The following is an 18,702-nucleotide window of genomic DNA, read 5'->3' as shown; positions in this document are numbered from 1 at the left end:
TTACATCTATATCACAGGCCCCTAGAGCTGAGTGGAGCGGGTGCCTGACCACTGTTTTATTCTCTGTTCTGGTGATTGCTGGGACCCCGCAGCCGGGTGATGGGTGTCTGTTCCGGTGTTATAGTGTGGTGCTCCTGGGCGGGAGTGGCGACATGTTGTAATCTGCAGGGTGTCAGCTGGATGTCACTGGGATGAAATAAGGGACTGGGATAGAGGAAGGTCTGATGTTTGTGTGTACACAGCGCTGACCTCGGCACTCCTGGGTGCGGCACATTACACCGAGCACCAACTATAAATCAAGCATGTCCCCCTGGCAGTCTGCTTCTACCTGTGGAAATTTCCAACCTTACCAGTTAGGAGTTCCTGCAGGTGGCGCTATGGTATAGGGGTGAATGTGCCACTCATTCTCAAAAATGGAACCCATTGGTTGCTCATATTACACTATTGGTGAGGCATGTTAAAGCGCTTCAAAAACGTGGCCACGTTCTTCCAGAGACAGCACCACTCTTGTCTCCACTTAGAGTGCGGTTTTCCATTAAGCTCCATTCACTTCAATGGAACTGAGCTACAAACCCCACCCAGTGTGAGTATGCAAAAAGTGGAAACAAGAGTGGTGCTGTCTCTGGAAGAAAGCGGCCATGTTTTTCTAGTGCTGGATAACCCCTTTAACCTCTATTTCCTCCAATTCACACCTATAGGGTCCTGGAAGCTGAGATATGAAGGGCTGTTTAGTGGGGTTCCCACTCTGTAGAGCTGCTTGTCATATGAAGGGAACGAGGTGATTCGAGTACTAAGTTTTTTTTTCCTTTTAAATCATTGTCAGTAAGTTATATAGATTTGTAATGCACTTCTATTTAAAAATCTTCAGTCTTCCAGTACTTATCAGCTGGTGTATGTCCTGCAGGTGTTATCTTTCCAGTCTGACACAGTGCTCTCTGCTGCCACCTCTGTCCATGTCAGGAACTACCCAGAGCAGTAGCAAATCCCCATAGAAAACCTCTCTTGCTCTCGACAGTTCCTGATATGGACAGAGGTGGCAGTAGAGAGCGCTGTGTCAGAAAGAATACACCACTTCCTGCAGGACATCCAGTAGCTGATAAGTACTGAAAGACTGGAGATTTTTTAATACAGTACATTAAAAATCTGTATAACTTTCTGACAAAAAAAAAATATTTTCTTTCTCTAGAGCTCCCCTTTAACCAGTGTTCCCTCCAGGGCACAATATGTATCAAACAGCTCTTCATATCTCAGCTTCCTATGAGTGTCTGTACAACTCCTGATAAATGTGCCCTGTCTACAGTGACGGACAAACATTAGGGCAGCTGTGATCAGTTCTTTCAAAGCCAGTGATTGGCTGAGAGACACCATGTCATACATCATGTGACCCAAAAGAATTAGGACCCCATCTGGCTCTGGTAGCTGCAGCACTGCTGAACATTTGGGGATCGATTCCATTGACGTCTGACATATTAGAGCTTTGCTGGGATTTGTAGTTTTACAACAGTTCCGCATTACAGGAGAGTCACCTATAGGTGTCACTATAGAGCTGGGAATGGTCTTCACCCTGGTGTTATCTCTAGAGCACAGGTGTCAGACTCGGGCCCTCCAGCTGCTGCAAAACTACAACTCCCAACATGCCTGGACAGACCAAGCTACAAGGGAATTGTAGTTTTGTGACAGCTGGAGGGGCCTGAGCGTGACACCTGTGGAGCATGGACATTGCTACAAATACTTCTGTTTCCTAATAACATTTGCACCAAATAATGCACCTGAAAAGCATTTCCCTTAGGCTGGGTTCACACTACGTTTTTGCAATCTGTTTTTTTTTTTTTTTTTTGCAAAAAACTGATGGAAAAACGGAAGCATATGTGTGTGTATCTGTTTTGATCTGTTTTTCCTATTGCATTCCATTATTTAAAAAAAAACAAAAAAAAAACTTATGGAAACGGATCAGTTTTTTTTTTTTTAAATGGACACAAAAATGAGGTCGACTATGTTTTGTGTACGTTTATTTTTTTTATGGAATTCAATGGAAAAACGGATGCACACACATGCATCCATTTTTTCCCATCTGTTTTTTATAAATTTTTTGCAAAAAAAAAAAACGGATTGCAAAAACGTAGCGTGAACCCAGCCTTTACCCTCTCCTGAGAATCATACATCGTACATGCTGAGAAAGCCTACAGGTCTGGTGCCAGTGACTGGCTCCAGAAACACAATGGGGGATTTATATAGTTATGTAAAAAGTTATCAAAACACTCTGCTGTGTGGAAAATGTACTACTCTTTAAAACCATAAAGTGGGTGGGGCTTAACAGAAAGCAGGGCGGGGCTCTGGCTCAAAGTGTCCTATAATGCAGCGTTTACACGGAACGATTATCGTTCGAATTTTCGCATAAACGATGGCATTTGAGCGATAATCATATGGTGTAAGCCCAGCAATCGTTCAAACGATGAGCGAGAAATTGTTCATTTTGATCTTTCAACATGTTCTTAAATCGTCGTTCGCTGAAAATTCGCAGATCGCTTTGTGTAAAGTCTTTCACCGATTTACCCCATGTGAAAGATGGGCTTAAGCGATCTTAAAAACGATCGCAATAACGATTTTTCTTACGTTTTTTCTAACGGTTTATTCGTCTAAACGCTGATCGTTATAACAACCAAATCGTTGCTTCAAAATCGTTATTACACATAGCGATAATCTGCTGCGCCAGGCCAACGTGAGGCTTATAACTCTGTGCAGTAGTGATCATAATAATAATGCTTTTATTTGCATAGCGCCAACTCATCCTGCAGCACTTTCCATTGTTGGCCAATGTTGGTCCCTGTCCCAATCTGTATGGTAGGAAACCGGAGAACTTAGAGGAAAAACACGCACACTCTTTGCAGATGTTGCCCTTGAACCCAGGACCCCTGCACTGCAAGGTTATAGCGCTAACCAATGAGCCACCAACCATCAGCAGCTGATTATGTCGTTTTAAGTGAGCTGAAAAATCATCGGCCGATGATAAAAGAAAGAAAATAAACGTTATTCTTATCAGTTCACGTTCCCCGGTGTTCTCCTCACTTCTGCTCCCTCCCCGCGGCCGCTGCTAGCACTTCTGAGTGGGTCTCTATAGTGACAGGCCACTCGGCCAATCACTGACAACAGCATTGTCCCATCTTGGCCAGTGATTGGCTGAGGGGCCTGTCACTTCAGAGAATAGCTGCGGGGAGGGAGCAGAAGGCAGGGATAGGGAACATTGTCTCTCCAGCTGTTGCAAAACTATAACTCCCATCATGCCTGGACAGCCAAAGCTTTTATTTTTTTTTTAATTTTTACTTTTTTTACAGTTAAGGCGAGGGATGCCCAGACATCACTAAATATATATATTATTCAGCCTTTGCTGCACGATCATCGCACCCTGTAATAAGCTCAGTAAGCGAGCAGTAATCTAGCAGACCGCTTACACTAGTCATCAGGCCGTGTAGTAGTACGGCCCTTATACACTATAATGGCCCGATACTGTACACACAGCGTCTGCCATAAAGCGTCATAGTGTAATCCCTCAAAGTTTGGCGTCAGTATGAAGTGTACTTCCCCTCGACCTGCAGGAAAGCGGCCGTACAAGTTCAGATAGTATCTGTATATACGCAGCAAGAATCCCGCCTGACCTACATTATAAATGACAGCGGCCGTGCCATTCCTAGAACAGCCGGCCGGTTCACCTGTGCGGTGACAAAGCCATTGCGCCACCAACAAGGTCATTGGAGAGCTTATGCAACATGCAGGCCTTCAGCTGTAATCAGACTACAACTCCCAGCATGCCTTAGTAGAAGGCGGTCCATGTAGGTATTACACGGATACACTTCCTATGCATGTCTGTGTATGGAACATGTAGTACCAGGCGGTGCCGGGAGATAAGAGAGCAGACACCTGGCAGGGAGACAGCTGGCCGACCCTGCTCTATCCTCCGCACTTCCCTCAGTCACCCATCTCCAGCTGTTGCAGAACTACAACTCCCAGCATACCCTGAGCTTTAAATGCATTTCTCAACATTTTATGTTTGAATACAATAGGATACCGCCTGAAGGTTTACATGATTTTATAGTCGTAATTACACCGGCCGTAAAAATAAATGCATGGCGTATGTTATATAGCTACATATGTGCCGCTCTGCACGTCGACTCCTCAAGATGCGGCATAAGATGCCTAGACAAAGCGGGAAAAGTAACCCAAGTCTTGGATATGAGGCTCCCACTGCTTATAATAGGAGTGTCTATGTGAGCTGGATAGCCAGTGCACATAGCCTAGAGCTGCTCCGACCCGGTCACCAGCAGTGCCCCTCCCTCATATACATGCCTGCTCAGTCTCATTGAGCGTCCATGTCTTCTCTATAAAGGAGATGACTGGGCACTCCCCATACTTCTACAGGATTCAGCCTCCTTGTCTCCATGTGTTGGGGGTCTACCCTATATACACCCGGCTCCATTCCCCTCTCTCTGCGTATCATGGGTTTGCCCAGTAGTTGGGGGTCTTTCCTGGGAAATTGAGCACTACTTCTATTCTCAGGGTGGTATTACACAGAACGATGATCGTTCGAAAAATCGTTAAATCGTTCGGATTTGCACGATAATCGTTTAGTGCAATAGAAGACAACGATTAAATGACCAGCGAGAAATCGTTGGTCGTTTAATAGAACTTGACCTATTTTTTGTTGTTGATCGTTCGCATGTAATAAGACGTCGTCCAGTCGTTCGCAGTAGTGGCGACGACAGGACGAACGCAATAACGATCATAAATAACTATCATCATTCAGTGTAATTGGGTGAACGATTTCTGGTCGTTTTAGTTAATCGTTGATCCTCAAAAAATCGCTTTGCGTAATCGTACCCTCAGCCCTAGCTCCCCCTCTTGTGCTTGTCCATACATCCCTGACCTGTTTGTCTCCCCTTTCACCTTTGCCCCCTCCTCCCCCCTCTCACCTTCTCATTGTCTTCTCTCCCCCCTCCTCTCTCCTGGGCTCAGGTCGCTCTCCTCCCCTTTGGATGGATCTGGCCGGCCCCTCCACCCCCTGCAGCCAGCTGATAAGAGGGCAGCACTGTGTGGGTTACTCGCCTGGCACTGGTGTTGGCGGTGGTGGTGCATCTGTCTCTCCGTGTCCTGTCTTGTCTCCTCCTGTCTCACATGTTTAGTGTATTGCTCCTGTATCACTCACTTTGCCCTGCAGCTTCTTCCCTCCCTCCCCCCTCCCTCTTTACCTCTCCCTACTTCTTGACATGATCTTCCTCTACTTGTTCAGTGTTACTTTCCGTCCTCCCCTTCGCCTCGCTCCCTCTTCCTACCATGCCTGCCCACCATACACCCCTCTATAGACCCCTTGTTCTTCTCCAGCGCCCCATGTGCTTAGGGGTCTGCCACTAACACCTTGTCTCCCCCTCCGTCCACCTTTGCACCCTCTTGCCTGGATGTCGCGGCACCTGTACTAGTCCTCACTTGACTTGGTGGTCCCAGGATGTCGGCTCTGCAGAAGTTGGAGAGTTTTGCCTCGAGGGTCTTCAGCCGTGGACCCCGCAGTCCAGCTCCGGGGAGGGATCCGGCACCCCCCAGCAGTCCTCAGTCGCCCAGTCTGCCCACCAACGTACTGAGCTGGGATCGGGAGAGTGAGTGTGCGCGATGCTCTGCGGGGTAGGGAGCCAACATTGACCGCGCTGGGCTCTTCTTTCCATCTCGGAGAACTTGTTTTTTGGAGCTTAGTTATAAATGCCGTGGGGCAGAGGCGTAATGTTCTGCAGGATAAAATAATTGCTGTTGTGCAATGCTGTGAAAGGTTGTAACGTTCTGCTGCGGTCCGTGTCGGCAGCACGACTTTGTTTTAATGGCTTGTGACAGTCTGCGGAGTGTCGTGCAACGCTCTGCCTTACTTTTGCCCAGGCGTCCTATATCAGCGTAGCATGCCTGCAGCCACAGTACGCAATGCTCTGCATGCCGCTGTTATCTCACCCTCTTAATGTTTGGTTAAAATAACTTTCTGCTTGTGCAACGCTCTGCAATCTGTTGTCACACGCTGCTCTGCGATGCTCTGTAGCTTAATCTTTCCTTGCAGCTTCCTGTATTGTTACGCTGGGTGTTTATCAGTGTGAGAGCAATGTCACATTGGGTGCAGAGCGAATGCCCCCGACCCCGGATGATGATGGGCACAGCTGCCCTAACCGGTTTCCCTGTGCCGCCGCCGCTGCCAGGTGTGGCTATAGCCTGGAAGGGTGGGACTGGGCTTATGTAATGCAATTGCCTCATATAACAGAGCCGTATACCCCACGTCTGGAATGTATACAACTGCAGGGTCAGAGCTGTATACCCCCACCTACTCCCTGTGGAGTATATATGACTGCAGGGTCAGAGCCATACATACCCCACACCCCCTCCCTGTGAAATATATATATATATATAATATATCCATCCCTGCAGGGTCAGAGCTGTATAAACCCACGTCTGCTCCCTCTATAGAATGTATACAACTGCAGGGTCAGAGCTGTATACCCCATATCACCTTTCTATAGAGTATATACAACTGCAGGGTCAGAGCTGTATAACCCCACACCCCCTTCCTGTGGAGTATATACAACTGCAGGGTCAGAGCCATATATACCCAATGTCTGCTCCCTCTATGGGGTATATATCCCTGCAGGGTCACAGTTGTATACACTATAGGTGTCAAACTCAGGCCCTCCAGCTGTTCCAAAACTACAATTCCCATCATGCCTGAACAGCCAAAGCTTTGGGGTATACAGCTTTGACCCTGCAGGGATATATACCCCATAGAGGGAGAAGACATTGGCTATATATGGCTCTGATCCTGCAGTTGTATATACTCCACAGGAAGGGGGTGTGGGGGTATACAGCTCTGACCCTGCAGGGATATATACCCCATAGCGGGAGCAGACATTGGGTATATATGACTCTGACGCTGCAGTTGTATATACTCTATAGGAAGGGGATATGGGGTATACAGCTCTGACCCTGCAGTTGTATATACTCTATAGGAAGGGGGTGTGGGGTATACACTCTATGGAGTGTATACAACTGCAGGGTCAGTGCTGTACACCCTACGTCTCTCCACTATGGTATATCTATCCCTGTAGGACAGAGCTGTATACCCCACATCTGCTCCCTATGGAGTGTGTGTGTGTGTGTATATATATATATATATATATATATATATATATATATATATATATATATATAATATATTTTTATTATTATATATTTATTTATTTATTAGGGTCAGACCATAATATTTAGGGGGTCAGACCTGTATACCCCCACCACCTTCCTATGAAGTATATACCACTGCAGGGTCAGAGCTGTATACCCCACGTCTCCTCACTCTATGGAGTATATATCCCTGCAGGGTCACAGTTGTATACACCATATCCCTGCAGGGTCAGCATTATATACCCCAAGTCTCCTCACGATAGAGTATATATCCTGCGCTGTATACCCCATGTCTCTTCACTCTATGGAGTATACATCTCTGCGGGGTCAGAGCCGTATACCCCATGTCTCCTCACTATGCAGTATATATCCTTGCAGGGTCAGCGCTGTATACATCACGTCTCCTCACTATGAAATATATATCCCTGCAGGGTCAGCGCTGTATACCCCATGTCTGCTCCGTATGGAGTATTTATCCCTGCAGGGTCAGCGCTGTACACCCCATGTCTGCTCCGTCTATGGAGTATTTATCCCTGCAGGGTCAGCATTATATACCCCATGTCTCCTCACTATGCAGTATATATCCCTGCAGGGTCAGCGCTGTATACATCACGTCTCCTCACTATGAAATATATATCCCTGCAGGGTCAGCGCTGTACACCCCACGTCTGCTCCCTATGGAGTATTTATCCCTGCAGGGTCAGCGCTGTATACCTCACGTCTGCTCCCTCTATGGAGTGTATACAACTGCAGGGGTTAAGTGACCGTCCCGCCGCTGTCACCTTGTAGGACCTTGTGGAAAGAATTTATAGAAGGTTCTTATCTCCAGGTACAGGGAGCTGGGTCCCTTTGGCTTCAGCTTATGCCAGGGGTGGGCATGTCGCTGGAGCCAGGTGCCCGTCTGATTCTCTGAAGTGGTTGGCACTAAGAACTTCCGCTGACGTCAATAAACAACAAGCCAGAAAAGTTAAGTCACCATAGCTGTTGCTCCGCCAACCACTATTGCTCTCATTCTCTCTGTGTACATACATGCACGCTCCACTTAGCTCAGCACCCATGTATTTTCACCAGGGAGAGGGATAGAAGCTGCTACAAGTAAGGCTAAGACTTTCCCCTGACATCACATTCGGCCCTTCAGCTTTTGCAAAACTACAATTCCCAACATGGCTGGGCAGCCTGTGACATGATGGGAGTTGTAGTTTTGCAACAGCTGGAGGGCTGAATGTTTCCCCATCTCTGGCCTATGAAATATAAGGATCAGATCTCTCCGAGGACATGAATGGAGGGATAACTGAGTGTGTGTCTGACTCCTATCGGACACCGTAGTATTCCTCACACAGTTCTCCCTTTATCGTTGGAATAATTGGGGATCTGGGATATTCTAGCAGCTGGGGGCAATTCTCACTCTATGTAAGTGCTGATGTGTCCAGCGCCGTCTTTCCAATTGTAGGTAGAATGGTCTTTGGTCAGAGACTTCTAGTTTGCAGTTATCATGATGGTCGTGTCCTGCTCCTATGGGCTACATGGTCTCTTTTAGCCCTAACATATGGAATTTGCAGAATATAAATTTTTTTTATATCTCGCCTCCTCTCTGGGCAATTTAAAGGGATTATCCAGGATTAGGAAACGCACAACCACTTTCTTGCAGAAACAGCGCCAACCTGTGTTAAGGGTTTGTATTGGTATTACAATTTAGCTTGATTCACTTAATGGAACTGATCTGAAAACCCCCACACCCAAACTGGGGACAGGAGTGGTGCTGGAGGAAAGCGGCCATGTTTTTTTATTGTTAAGCCTGGACAACCTCTTTTAAGGCTATGTTCACACCTCGTAAGAGACCGGCCGTTCCGTGACCCGGCCAGGTTACGGAGCGTTTGGTCTCAAAAGATCATCCCGGCCGATACTGCAGTACTGGCGGGATGATCTTTTGCGCCGCAGAATTCTGATGGGGGCGCATCCATGCACGCCCGCATCAGGACTCCTCACTGCACACTATAGAGCGTACAGCCGCAGCCACTCGTTCCATAGTGTGCACTGACAAGGTTTTCTGCAGCCGCTATTCAATAAAGAGTAGCCGCAGAAAACTGACAACTGGCTGACAAAACTGACTGTGTATACACTCCGGCCGGGATCCCATAGACGGCAAGGTAACGTATATTTTTGTAATAATCACGGCCGTTGTTGCAATGTGCAATGGTTTTACGAAAATATAAGTGGTGTGAACATAGCCTAAAGGTGTATTCTCAAGACAGACACCTATTGCTCAGACCCATAGATCTTTTTCCCCAGTTTGAGTCTTCTGGTTTCTGTGTGAGGCTGACCACAATAGCTGTTTGCAGCGCCCTCTCTGTCTGTGGGCATTGTCTGGTAATGCGCTGCCTCCTCATTCAGCTGGATGGGGTTAAGTCACAAAGATGGACGTGGCAACAGACAGCAATGGCAGTGTTGGAAAGAAAGTGGAGCAAAATTGTGTTTAATATTCCAAAAGTCCAAGCTCTATTCAGACCCATAAGTGTCCTTATCCTGTCCTAACAGTTTGGGTTTGGCTTAAATTGGTACTGTCACTTTCGGTTGGGGATAGAGTGTTCAGACCCTGACCAGTCACTCGAACAAACCAGAAGAAGTGCAAGCTAAGCGTGTTCTCTCCCTGATCTGTGCTATGTGAAGACAGACTCCCAGTGCAAGTGTGTTGGATGGAAGGGAGAGAAGCGCTCAGTCACATGCTCCTCCTCTCACTCTTTCTAGTGATTGGTTGGGGTCTGAGCTAAACACCGACTACCTTCCATGTCCTCATTCAGAACTCATAAAGTGTTTAGCTGACAGCTATTGAAGGGGTATGGGTCAGGGCTGGAACCAGGTTTTTGTGGGCCCTTGGGAAACAGAGCCTCAGTGGGCCCCCTTTGTAGCAACAGTAAAACCAACATCCACTGTAGAAATGAGTACCCCCCACCCCCCAATACACTTACCCATTTAGAGGGAGATGGCAACCTCCCCTTAGAGGGCCATCTACTACCCTATAGTAGGTGGCCCCCTGTATATTCTCTATCTTTAGTAAATGGGCCCAGTGTAGTCCCCCTGTAAGTATATGCCCCCCAGTGTAGTCTTCTCTTTAGTAGATGGCCCCAGTCTAGCCCCTCTGCCAGTATATGGCCCCCAGTATAGTTCCCCTTTAGTAGATGGCCCCCAGTCTAGTTCCCCTTTAGTAGATGGCCCCCAGTCTAGTTCCCCTTTAGTAGCTGGCCCCCAGTATATTCTCTCTTTAGTAGATGGCCCCAGTCTAGCCCCTCTGCCAGTATATGGCCCCCAGTCTAGTTCCCCTTTAGTAGATGGCCCCCAGTCTAGTTCCCCTTTAGTAGATGGCCCCCAGTCTAGTTCCCCTTTAGTAGACGCCCCCCAACTGTACATAAATAAATAAAGGAAAAAACAAAACTCTCCTCCCCCACTCTCCCCCTTTGATGCACATCTCCTGGATCTTCTCTCCCTTGCTCTCTTGTCCGGCACAGGCTACATATGTTACAGATTCTGTCTGCACTGGAAGTCCTGGATGCTCCTGACAAGTGGGCGGGACATCTAGCGCAGGCAGTGTCTGTAACCCACGCTGCCTGTGCTGAACGAGAGAACAGGGGAGATCTGCAGTGACGGAGCTTGTGTGGCAGGTGAGTTTAGTTGTTCTTTTTAGCGCAGTCACTGCAGCGGCACATCATTAAAAATATAAATTGTCCAGTGAGATCAGATGTGGACCCCTGGCGGCCACCCGAGCCGCCCACATTATAATCCCCCACTGCGAGGCTCCGGCACTAGGCTGGGTGTTGGCGCTGGGTATGGGCATTTTTACAGCTCTGGATTTCAGGGATGAGCTTGGCACTTGAGCATGTGGGGCACGCCTTCTGGACTCTTGTGTTGGTCAGGTGATCTGTATTATCTACCAGCACACATAGGGACATATAACTATACAGAAGGCCATTCACTTCACCATTACACACAGTGGAAAGTTTCGGTTCACATTGTTATGTCAATGCAAAAACAAGTGTCATGTAATGGTGCAAGAGATCTCGTGTGTGAACATAACCTTATGAGGGTTGCAAACTATTACCCAATCTACCCCATTAGACACACGGTGGTCTCCTGATTCCCCTCATACACATGCATCGTTGGCTCGGCCGAGGGTCCATGTGTTATAAACAGAAAGCTGCTGTCAGACTGCAGACTGCCTGGATCTCCCAGGAGGGCATCCATACAGTTACAGTCCAGCTGACCACTGTCTCCCCCTATAACAGTGGAGAGTTGGGTGGCCCCCATATGCATTAGACCAGGGGTGGGGAACCTTTTCCATGTCGAGGGCCGGTCGGGCCTTAATAAAATCATTCGAGGGCCGCACTCAATGTTATACCGTGCGCGGCAGTTAGTAGCGGGGGTTTGCAGCACCCGAACAAGGCAAAGTATTGTTCCCCTAATGCCCCTGCTATTGTAGTTAACCCTCTGTGATGCCCCTTGTACCTGATTTGAATCCTTAGTGATGCCCCTGGTAGCCTAGTTAACCCCCCCAGCCATGTCCCTGGTGGCCTAGTTAACCCCCCAGTCATGTCCCTGGTGGCCTAGTTAACTCCTCAGTCATGTCCCTGGTGGCCTAGTTAACTCCTCAGTCATGTCCCTGGTAGCCTAGTTAACTCCTCAGTCATGTCCCTGGTGGCCTAGTTAACCCCCCCAGTCATGTCCCTGGTGGCCTAGTTAACCCCCCCAGTCATATCCTTGGTAGTCTAGTTAACTCCTCAGTCATGTCCCTGGTGGCCTAGTTAACTCCTCAGTCATGTCCCTGGTGGCCTAGTTAACCCCTCAGTCATGTCCCTGGTAGCCTAGTTAACTCCTCAGTCATGTCCCTGGTGGCCTAGTTAACCCCCCCAGTCATGTCCCTGGTAGCCTAGTTAACCCCCCAGTCATGTCCCTGGTAGCCTAGTTAACACCCCCCCCCCCCCAGTCATGTCCCTGGTGGCCTAGTTAACCCCCAGTGTCTGCCCCAAATGAAAAAAATAAACATCCCACTCACCTTTCCTCCGCTCCCATGCTGTCCAGGTCCTCTTCTCCCTCCTCTCTTCTGTGCCGGTCTTCTCCTGCAGGCGGTGCGCGATGAAATGACGTCATCGCGCGCGGCCCGCAGGAGTCAGAAGACGTGCGCTGCTCTGCGCCGCGCTGGTGAGGCAGGAGCCGGCATACAACACATCTTCCTGTGTCTGTGCCAGCTCCTGCCTCACCAGCGCGGCGCACGTCACAGGAGGGCAGGAGTCAGAAGATGTGCACCGCTCTGAGGGGAAGGAGCCGGCGCTCACAGCATCCTCCTGGCAGCTGTCACAGACACAGGAGGATGCCGTGTGTGTCGGCTCCTTCTCCTCCAGAGCGGCGCATGTCACAGGGGAGCCGCGGGCCACATCCGGAGGTGTCAGGGGCCGGATGCGGCCCGCGGGCCGGAGGTTCCCCACCCCTGCATTAGACGGACGGATGCTCTCAGTAAAATCACTGGGTCCAGCAGACTATAGTCTAATCTGTGTAGCTCTTATAAATCTTACTCCTTCAAGTGTCACGGTCGTATTTTTTTTTTTTTTTTTTTGCAGAAATCAATAGTCCAGGCGATTTTAAGAAACTTTGTAATTGGGTTTATTAGGCAAATCTGCCATTATCTGCATTCAAAAAGACTTTCCCCAGGTCCCCCCCTCCTCTCTCTCATCCACTGCTCATTATCAGGAAATCTCGACTCTTACATCAGTCGGGCCCTGTCTGTTCTATGGAGAGGGGAGGAGGGAGATTAGTCGCCAGCAGAGAACAGAGAACAAAGGATTACACAGCACGACCTGTGTGAAAGACTGTATTCAGAAGTCAGAGAGATCAGTGCTGACTTCAGTGGAGATGTAGCTGTAAATTAACTCTTTGTTGTCCTGTTTTGGTGCCTCATCTCCCTCCACCCCCCCACTATCCATAGGAGAACCATGAAGACAGGGGGAGAGCTTCAAACTGCTTTTTAATGCTAAAAATGCATTTTTCGGCTAATAAACCCAATTGCAAAGTTTCCTAAAATCGCCTGGACTATTGATTTCTTCAAAAAAAATGTAACCGACAGTAACACTTTCAGCCCTTTCTTGGTTATGTTATAAGGAGCCTTGTGGGATTTAGAAGTTCTTTGCAATATTTCCTCCTTTTTATGGTCTCCTCTGTTGTATTGTGTGTTCGGGGGCTGTGACTCTGTACAGTGCTCATGTAGTGGCTGCTGTTCTGAACAGTCACCAGCAGAGGGAGCCAGTGCCATGTAGTGCGTCCTGTCCAGGGAGAGAAGGGTCCCCTGTATGGGGTCACGCAGGTTGATATTTTTCTCTGCAGAGGCCAAAGTCCCTCTAACCCCTTCCAGCATCTACCCAGGAAGTGTGCGATGAGAGGCGCTCTCTGCTAGTACAGCATGCGGGGGCGAACGCCGCCTCTACCTTTTTGTTATCATTCTGCTGGGGTCTGTAGAAGTGCCCGGGGATCTGCCCACATGTAGGGCTGACATCTGTGATGATGAGTTTTGCAGGTAGGGTGTTAACCCTGTGAGTGCTGAGGTACTCTGTGTATGTGAGACTGTGCCCTCGGTGCCCGGACTTGCTCTAATCTTTGTCCGTCTTTTCACAGTGAAAGAATTTCTGGCCAAAGCAAAAGAAGACTTCCTGAAGAAATGGGAGAACCCAGCTCAGGTATGAGCAGTATGGATGCCGCTTGGTTACTGGGGAGTATTTGTGTGTGGTAGCTGGCACATCTAGACAGGCTAATGTGATATGAAGGGTAAGGGTAGGGTAATCTGGTGGCACTAGAGGAGTACAGAGTACATACAGGAATGTCTAGTGACCCTGACAATCTATAGCATCGATATTGTGGTAGCAGTGTGCATAACTAAGTGGCCAGAGTGCAGGTAAAGCTGCCCTGGCATCGCAATACAATGGTGATGGCAAAGGGCAGGTAAGGTTAGGGAATAGGGTATCGTGGTACTATTGTCAGGAAGCAGGATGGGTAATATAGTAGTACGGTCAGGAAGCAGGATAGGTAATATGGTGGTATGGTCAGGAAGCTGGGTGGACAATATGGTGGTACGGTCAGGAAGCAGGATGGATAATATGGTGGGTACGGTCAAGTAGCTGGGTGGGTAATATGGTGGTATGGTCAGGAAGCAGCATGGGTAATATGGTGGGTACCGTCAGGAAGCAGGATGGGTAATATGGTTGTACGGTCAGGGAGTAGGATGGGTAATATGGTGGAACGGTCAAGAAGCTGGGTGGGTAATATGGTGGTATGGGCTGGAAGCTGGGTGGGTAATATGGTGGTACGGTCAGAAAGCTGGGTGCGTAATATGGTTGTACGGTCAGGAAGCTGGGTGGGTAATATGGTTGTACGGTCAGAGAGCAGGATGAGTAATATGGTGGTATGGTCAGGAAGCAGGATGGGTAATATGGTGGTATGGTCAGGAAGCTGGGTCCGTAATATGGTGGTACGGTCAGGACACTGGGTGGGTAATATGGTTGTACGGTCAGAGAGCAGGATGTGTAATATGGTGGGTACGGTCAGGAAGCAGGATGGGTAATATGGTGGTACGGTCAGGAAGAAGGATGGGTAATATGGTGGTACGGTCAGGAAGAAGGATGGATAATATGGTGGTATGTCAAGGAGCACGTTGTATATAGTTTTGTCAGGGAACACGATTGGTAACTGTATTACTGTCAGGGAATAGGATTGGTAACATAGTGATACTTGCCAAGATAAATGGGTGAATAACATGGTGGTACTGTTGGGAAGCAAAATCTGTCTCAAGGGGTAATGTCAGGGAGCAGGCTTGGTGATCAGGTACTGTGAGGGAATAGGGGATAACATGTTGGCCCTGGTAGGGTACTGTGTGTGTATAATGAAGTCCCACATATAGTGTCTGTAGTTAGGGGCAGTGTAGGGACTCTCGTAGATCCGGTTTCATAGCTGATGAGGTATAGGTGTGGATGGTTGGTGTAGTAGTGCTGTGCTCCCCTCACCTCTGCTGCTCTCCCTCCTCAGAACACTGCTCACCTGGACCAGTTTGAACGCATTAAGACTCTGGGCACAGGCTCATTCGGTCGTGTGATGCTGGTCAGACATAAGGAGAATGGCCATCACTACGCCATGAAAATCCTGGATAAGCAGAAGGTTAGTCCGTGTTTCTTAGCATGGTGCTCTGCACAGGGTACCCTGTGCTGTATATGCCTGTGCTGTATATCCCTGGCAGGACAGAGACCCGGAAGCAGGATTATACAAGTAATAGACACCATGGGAAAAACTGGTGCCGCTAATTGGAATATTACTGCCCACTAGGTGGCAGCACCATTCTATGAAATGATGGATGTTATGATTCCAACATTCTTTACCTACACAACCCTGATGACCGGGCCAAGCTGTCTCCAGAATGCCAGTCCTGCGGGGTGTTCCTCATATGAAGTGGTCAAAACTATAGATGAGCGAACCTCGAGCATGCTAGAGTCCATCCGAACGCGAACTTTCGGTATTTGATTAGCAGTGGCTGCTGAAGTTGGATAAAGCCCTAAGGCTATGTGGAAAACATGGATATAGTCATTGGCTGTATCCATGTTTTCCAGACAACCTTAGAGCTTTATCCAACTTCAGCAGCCCCAGCTAATCAAATGCCGAATGTTCGGGTTCCGATGGACTCGAACCCGATTCACTCATCTCTAGTCAACACCTACGAAACGAGGCCCAGGAAAAGACAACACGGTCATGGACACCTAAGGTTTATTGATGTGTAAGGTTTATTGATGTGTAGGGTCTGAAGGCTAGCCTGGCCGGTCCTGCTGACTGTGATAGGAAGATGTCGGCCCGCAGAACACATCACAGTTGGCTGTATATGGGGCTGTGTAGCTATGGACTGGGTCTGAGTGCTGCTGACCGCTTTCCATCCTCGAAATGTCTACGAAGGACACATGAGCATCACAGCCGGACCATAGAGCAATGGAAGAAGGTGACCTGGTCATATTTTCATTTTCATGTGGACGGTCGGGTGTGTGTCACTAACCTGGGGAAATGGTGACACCAGAAGGAGACAAGATGGCGGAGTGATGGACTATGTTCCGCCAGAATTCTTGTGTCCTGGTATGTGGATGGTTACTCTTGACATGTACCACCTACCTAACCATTGTACACACCTAGCCCACCCGTCATTCATGCAAGTGGTGTCATACAGCAGGACAATGCCCCGGCCGCACTGCAGACATGGATCAGGAAGGGTTTGGCCAATATGTCATCTCCCCAGATCTCAATTCTATCAATCATCTGTGCGATGTGCTGGGAAAACAAGACTGATCCATGGAGACCGCACATCACACCGCACAGGATCTGCTGCCAGTTATTACAGGACACCTTCACAGCTGTAAGGAGTCTGCGTGTTGGCTGGTTCTGTATGGAGTCCCCGTCCGGGCCATTTCTGTGCTGTTTTGGTATCACATGGGAAACCTATAGGATATAAGGTTTTTATGTTATAGCTGAACAGATTTGAATTATTTACCTTGTACAGAGTATAAATAACACCACTATACAGCGCCAAGGTAAGCGGCATATAATGCCAATGTGTATATAGGATTAGCATCCCCATACCTTCTGCGTGTCCTTCCTGGCCTTGTCTGGCTCTGAACATTTACGGCACCTTCACTGGTCTGACTAGAGCATGGGGCTCCAAGCTTTTGCAAAACCACAATTCCCATCATGCTTGGCCAAGTAAAGCTTTGGATTTGGCTGTCCAGGCATGATGGGAAATGTAGTATTGCAACAGCTGGAGGGCCGCAGTTTGGAGACCCTTGATCTAGAGGGTCAAGAACTCTTCACCCTTGGTAACTGGCTGCATTTTCCAAAGGAAAAATAAAAAAATTTCGTACCACACCCATTCATGTATTGTCTGGTATTGCAGCTCGGTAAATGGAGCTGAGCTGCCGTGCCGCACACAACCCATAGACAGGGGTGGTTCTGGATTTTAAATCCTGAAAAATCCCTTTTAATTTTCCCCCGTCAAATCTTGGAAATATGTGTCGTGAAGTCTATGAGGAGTTACACTTCTGTGTATGGGGCAGAACACTTATCATGTGACAGAACTCTATGATCAGCGATGTTGGCTTCTGGGGGATTATTGTGTTTCCTGGCGGTCACTACAGCAAGGAACAATGTGTGGGAGATGATGCTATATATTCTATTGTTACAGGGTACCCCGATATTACCAGGTATTATAGCTATGGAGGCGCCTATGAGACGGGCTAATACTTTCCTTGTCATCCTGGCAGGTGGTAAAGTTGAAGCAGATAGAGCACACGCTGAATGAGAAGCGCATCCTACAGGCCGTCAACTTCCCTTTTCTTGTGCGCTTGGAGTATTCATTTAAGGTGATGGTTGTGACCTCAGCTTTAATCTTTTTCACCTTTTTACCCCATTATACCTTTTCTTTGTCTTACAGCTCTACTAATACTCCGCCCTACTCATCTCTCCTAATACTCCGCCCTACTCATCTCTCCTAATACTCCGCCCTACTCATCTCTCCTAATACTCCGCCCTACTCATCTCTCCTAATACTCCGCCCTACTCATCTCTCCTAATACTCCGCCCTACTCATCTCTCCTAATACTCCGCCCTACTCATCTCTCCTAATACTCCGCCCTACTCATCTCTCCTAATACACATCTGTACTCCTCTGCCCCCCCCATCTCCTCCTCTTACTCCCCCTGTCCCCTTTTTCTCCTACTCTATCCCCATCTCCTATGTACCCCATCTCCCTCTGCCCTTTTACTCTACCCTCATCTCCTCCTCTTGCTCCTCTCACATATCCTCCTGTTTCTTGGCCCCTCCACTACTTCTGCCATTTTCACCACCCGTACCTTATTGCTAGTCTCCCCTAATGTCCAGATTTTCTAGCTAATGCCATCTCTTTGTATGAGTACAGTATATTGCTGCCGCCTTTTAACTCTGTCTTCTCTTCTCTTAGGACAATACTAACCTGTACATGGTGATGGAATATGTAGCAGGAGGTGAGATGTTCTCTCACCTGCGTAGGATCGGACGTTTCAGGTACAGAACAGGACTCTTTAGTTACAATGGGGACTGTAACTGTTTAGGCCCCCTGTTCAGAATAACCGCAAACAGTAAAGCAAGTAAGGTTGGGTTCACACTGCGTTTTTGCAATCTGTTTAACGTATACGTTTTATGGAAAAAAACAGATGCAATTGTGTGTCATTCGTTTGGATCCGTTTTTTCCATTGACGTCCATAAAAAAAAAAAGATCAACAGTTCGTTTTCTTTTAACGGACACAAAAGTAGTGTTGACTATGTTTTTCTGTCCGTTAAAAGTAACCAATTAAAAATGGACGCACTGAACGGATTGCAAAAAGGCAGTGTGATCCCAACCTAAAAGATAAAAAAAATCTCCAAAAGGCATAAAGTTACAGATAAAGCACCCCTTTCAGCATTCTAAGCACT

The 18,702-nt window shown here is 48.0% G+C and overlaps 1 protein-coding gene across 5 annotated transcripts in view; it reads left to right on the top strand.

The window, feature by feature from the left end:
- Positions 1-18,702, top strand: part of LOC138767893 (cAMP-dependent protein kinase catalytic subunit alpha) — a 45,119-nt gene that overhangs the window by 15,966 nt on the left and 10,451 nt on the right. For 4 of the 5 annotated variants that reach the window (XM_069945782.1, XM_069945774.1, XM_069945766.1 and 1 more), the window contains exons 3-6: positions 13,849-13,910; positions 15,253-15,381; positions 17,517-17,615; positions 18,212-18,294. In XM_069945782.1, the coding sequence (XP_069801883.1) occupies positions 13,849-13,910; positions 15,253-15,381; positions 17,517-17,615; positions 18,212-18,294 (373 nt within the window). Of the gene's footprint in view, positions 1-5,240; positions 5,643-13,848; positions 13,911-15,252; positions 15,382-17,516; positions 17,616-18,211; positions 18,295-18,702 lie in introns of those variants that run through there. The other variant, XM_069945759.1, reaches the window with a different exon arrangement.

This window comes from Dendropsophus ebraccatus, chromosome 1, assembly GCF_027789765.1.
Source record: "Dendropsophus ebraccatus isolate aDenEbr1 chromosome 1, aDenEbr1.pat, whole genome shotgun sequence".
NCBI classification, from domain to species: Eukaryota; Metazoa; Chordata; class Amphibia; order Anura; family Hylidae; genus Dendropsophus; species Dendropsophus ebraccatus.
The sequence above is the reverse complement of the archived record's forward strand: the minus strand, read 5'-3'. Positions and strand labels throughout refer to the sequence as shown.